This window comes from Halyomorpha halys, unplaced genomic scaffold, assembly GCF_000696795.3.
Source record: "Halyomorpha halys isolate HHAL.00 unplaced genomic scaffold, Hhal_1.1 Scaffold1251.1, whole genome shotgun sequence".
Taxonomy (NCBI): domain Eukaryota; kingdom Metazoa; phylum Arthropoda; class Insecta; order Hemiptera; family Pentatomidae; genus Halyomorpha; species Halyomorpha halys.
In genome coordinates, this window is record NW_027109339.1 from 71,170 (window position 1) to 74,725 (window position 3,556).

The following is a 3,556-nucleotide window of genomic DNA, read 5'->3' on the forward strand; positions in this document are numbered from 1 at the left end:
TTTGATATTAGTGTTCTTTAATTTGAACCCAAAGTTTTCTCTTATATTTGAAGAAAGTTTATAAAACGAGTAAAGATTATTTTTATTTAATTTTTAATATTTTTAAATTATTACAATATATTTAGGTTATAATACATATCTTAATGCACTAAACATTTAAGAATTCATTATGAAAATTTTTACTGCTAAATAATTTTGTTAAATGATAGAAAAAATATCTAATTATTTGCTTAAAGATTTTATTTAGAAATTTTGGTTACTCAAAACTTTTAGCCATGAAGATAGTTAAATTAAGCATAAAGCATTGACAGGTTTGCTATTAACTTTTACTTAATTTTTTTTTTTTTATTATAGATTGAGAGAAGATGCATAGTTTTAGAAATAACCTGAAATTAGCCTTTTCCTCATAGCTATTATTGAATTATTTCTGGTACTTTTATGAGTAATTCTAAAATATGTTTGGGCACTTTAAAAAAAATTGAAAAATTGTTTCTAAATTTCAACAACTTGACCCAAGCTCGGGGTAATATGGCCAGCCAATTAAGGGTGAGAGTTTTAATGCAAAGTTAGGAACACATTTTTGTGAAATAATCTAAATTTATTTCAAAGATAAAACTAATATGAATGAAATTTAAAAACATTAACATACTGGGTACCGCACGATTGTTATGTTTGGATTTAGGGAGATCATTTTCAGTCCGTTAGTCTTGATCAGTTTTTCTTTCTTATACTCAGGGCATTTTTGGGTGAAAAATCTCTAGAAATAGTGCCCACAATTAACTTGAATGAACTAATGTAGCATCTTGATATCTTATTCCAATAGAAAAATACAGGTATTTGTTCCTGCCAAAAAATCTTTCGATACGACAAAAAAGTGTTGGAAAAGATGTCACTCTGCTTACTAACATGTAGAAGTGAAATACGGCCTTCATTATGGGTATAATAAAAATATTATAAACTCCACAATCCAAAACTATCCTACTATTACTTTATTGTTTAAATTATGGCTTAAATAACTAAGTAAAGAATGCCAGTATAAAATTTAGGCACTCACTGCAGGAGTTAAAACAAAAAGTAAAAAAAAAAAAAAACACCAACAATATCATTTCAAATTCATGAACAAATATCCTTCAGGAACTTTTTCTCTCTCTCAGCAGATCACCTCTTCCTGCGCTTGCAAAAAAAAAAAAAAAATGTGAAACAATATCTCACACAACTCTTGTTATTATTTCTTCTTTCAAATAATTTGTTCTCTTGTTTGTTGTTAGATTTGGGAAAAGAACCAGTATGCACAGCCCAAGACTCCACATCCCAACTGACGGAATGAATTACAGGTACCCTGCAGTTCCTGACGCCAGTGAACTATATGATTTTCTTTACCAACCACTTGCAGAGTGAATTATTTTCAAGCTTAAATTGTGATATACATATATTATTATTATTTTTTGTTATGTTCAAAAGCTATAAATAAACTATTCTCAGTCTGGCATTTAGACTTATATATAAATATTTCTGTGTAAATAAACAAATATTCTTTAATTTGTGAATTTTATTTATCTCATATCACTCTTATTTATTTAATTTATATAAATATATTTACTTCATTTATCAATAACAGAAAGTTAATATGGAATGTAAATGAAATTTTTTGTGTAATATATAGAGTAAAATAAAATTTTTAATAAATATTTCAATAAGCAAATATTGTTTGATTTGCTTTATTTATACATTATGTGATAAAAAACCAATAATATTTTATAGTCAATTAATTGCAAATTTGGCCAATAATTCATGTGAAATGTTTTTAGTTTCTTTTACAAATAGATATCTGTAATGTCAATGTGAACTTAAAATAAAAGTTATTGTGTGGCCAGGGCTTTTCCATAACCATTTCAAATCAAAGGAAAAATCTCTCACTCCATTACATTTAATTGATGTGAATGAAGTATTAATAATTAGTGCCTTTGTAAGCACTAATATTTTTGTTTAAATAAATAAAAAACATTTATTTCAACACCTTTACATTTGGTAAAAGTCATAAGGAAATTACTTGCTTTCCCCTAATTTGTAATAATCGTACCATACTCTCAATACCAGGTTTAACACCAGATAGTGCAACGACTGAGCAGTTCAAGAACATTTGGATTTGTTTTTATAATTTCAAGATCTATACACGCAGAAGAAAACAGGGAGGCATTTTTCAAATAATTTCATGTACCAAGAAAAAAAGGTACTCCCTACTTCCAGGTAAAAAATTTAATTTGTTAGCTAATTGAATAAAAATAATATAATACTGGAAATCTCAAATTGGATAGTCAAATTATTTACTGTAGTATAAACTTTTTGTTACATGTAAGAAAGAAAAAAACTTAAAATACCTCAAATTTTATCCTATTAATATATTAAAAAAAAATGAACCAATATTTCTTTTTCATAATTCAGCTTTATAAAGCTATTCTCTAATGTTATGATTAATTCTTATTTAATGATAATTAATGATTCATATTAATTCCTAGACTAGATTTCTTTAAATAATAGGAACCACTACAGTTTACTACAATTTATTATAATGTAAAAACTAAGAATAACAATGTCGACATTTTTGAAGATTGATAATATTTCACTACCTATCTGACTGTTAAACCGATGCTGGCAGAAGATTCTTATATTAAAGGTTTTTACAATTACAGTTTTGACATTGATACAAATATGTGAACCAAACACAAAATAGAAGAACATACCTATGAATCAGTTTACAAGATTTTTAATTTTTATATTTGTTCCGTTCTATTATGTGATTATTGTTAAGTTTAATATTTCTTCACTTAAACTGATACTTTGTAACTGTAAAAACTTTATACCACTTTAAAAAAAAATTAATGCTTTATTCTAGAGATCTCTCAAAAGAATTTTTGAAGTCCAAGAAAATTAAGTAGGTATCCTACAAATGAAAGATGAATTGCATTACTTTTTGAAGTATTAAAAACATATTACTGATTTTTTTTTTCTGATTGAACCAGTATCACATATTAAGCAAACAATATTGTTCTATATTTTACTACTAAACTTTCAGATGCCCTTAAATGATATCTTGTGTCAGAGTATAGAGATAGTTTTACACCTGTAATTTGGTAAGTGGGAACATTGGAAGAGGTAATAAATTATTCTTATCTTTTTAATCATTAGAATAGATTGAATCTGATGAATCATTCATATTACATTTTTCCAAACCAAATGAGCCAGTGTACCATCTTATTGAGATAAGAAATCCTAATCCTGAAGATTAATGTAATTTATGAAACTAAACACAATAAACACTTAATACTTTGACAGCAGGGGCTCCTCTGGAAAGGAAAACTACTTAAAAGCAAGATTTTTTAAAAATATTTTCTTTCCTTTTAATTTTGATAAGCATTATATAATGTATAAAACATAATATTTAGGCAAATAAAATTTAAATACCTGTTTTGTAACCATGTATGCCACTGAATCTATCTATGCAACCAGCTAATACATGAATTTTTTGTGGGTTTTTTTGAGTGAATTACTGAATAAG

General features: G+C 26.1%; 1 protein-coding gene across 1 annotated transcript in view; it reads left to right on the forward strand.

The window, feature by feature from the left end:
- LOC106688990 (pro-neuropeptide Y) overlaps window positions 1-1,579 on the forward strand; it is a 41,440-nt gene extending 39,861 nt beyond the window's left edge. The window contains exon 2 of the mRNA XM_014433721.3: window positions 1,269-1,579. Within this exon, the coding sequence (XP_014289207.2) occupies window positions 1,269-1,398 (130 nt within the window). The 3' untranslated portion in view covers window positions 1,399-1,579. The remainder of the gene's footprint in view (window positions 1-1,268) is intronic.
- The last annotated feature ends 1,977 nt before the right edge of the window (window positions 1,580-3,556 follow it).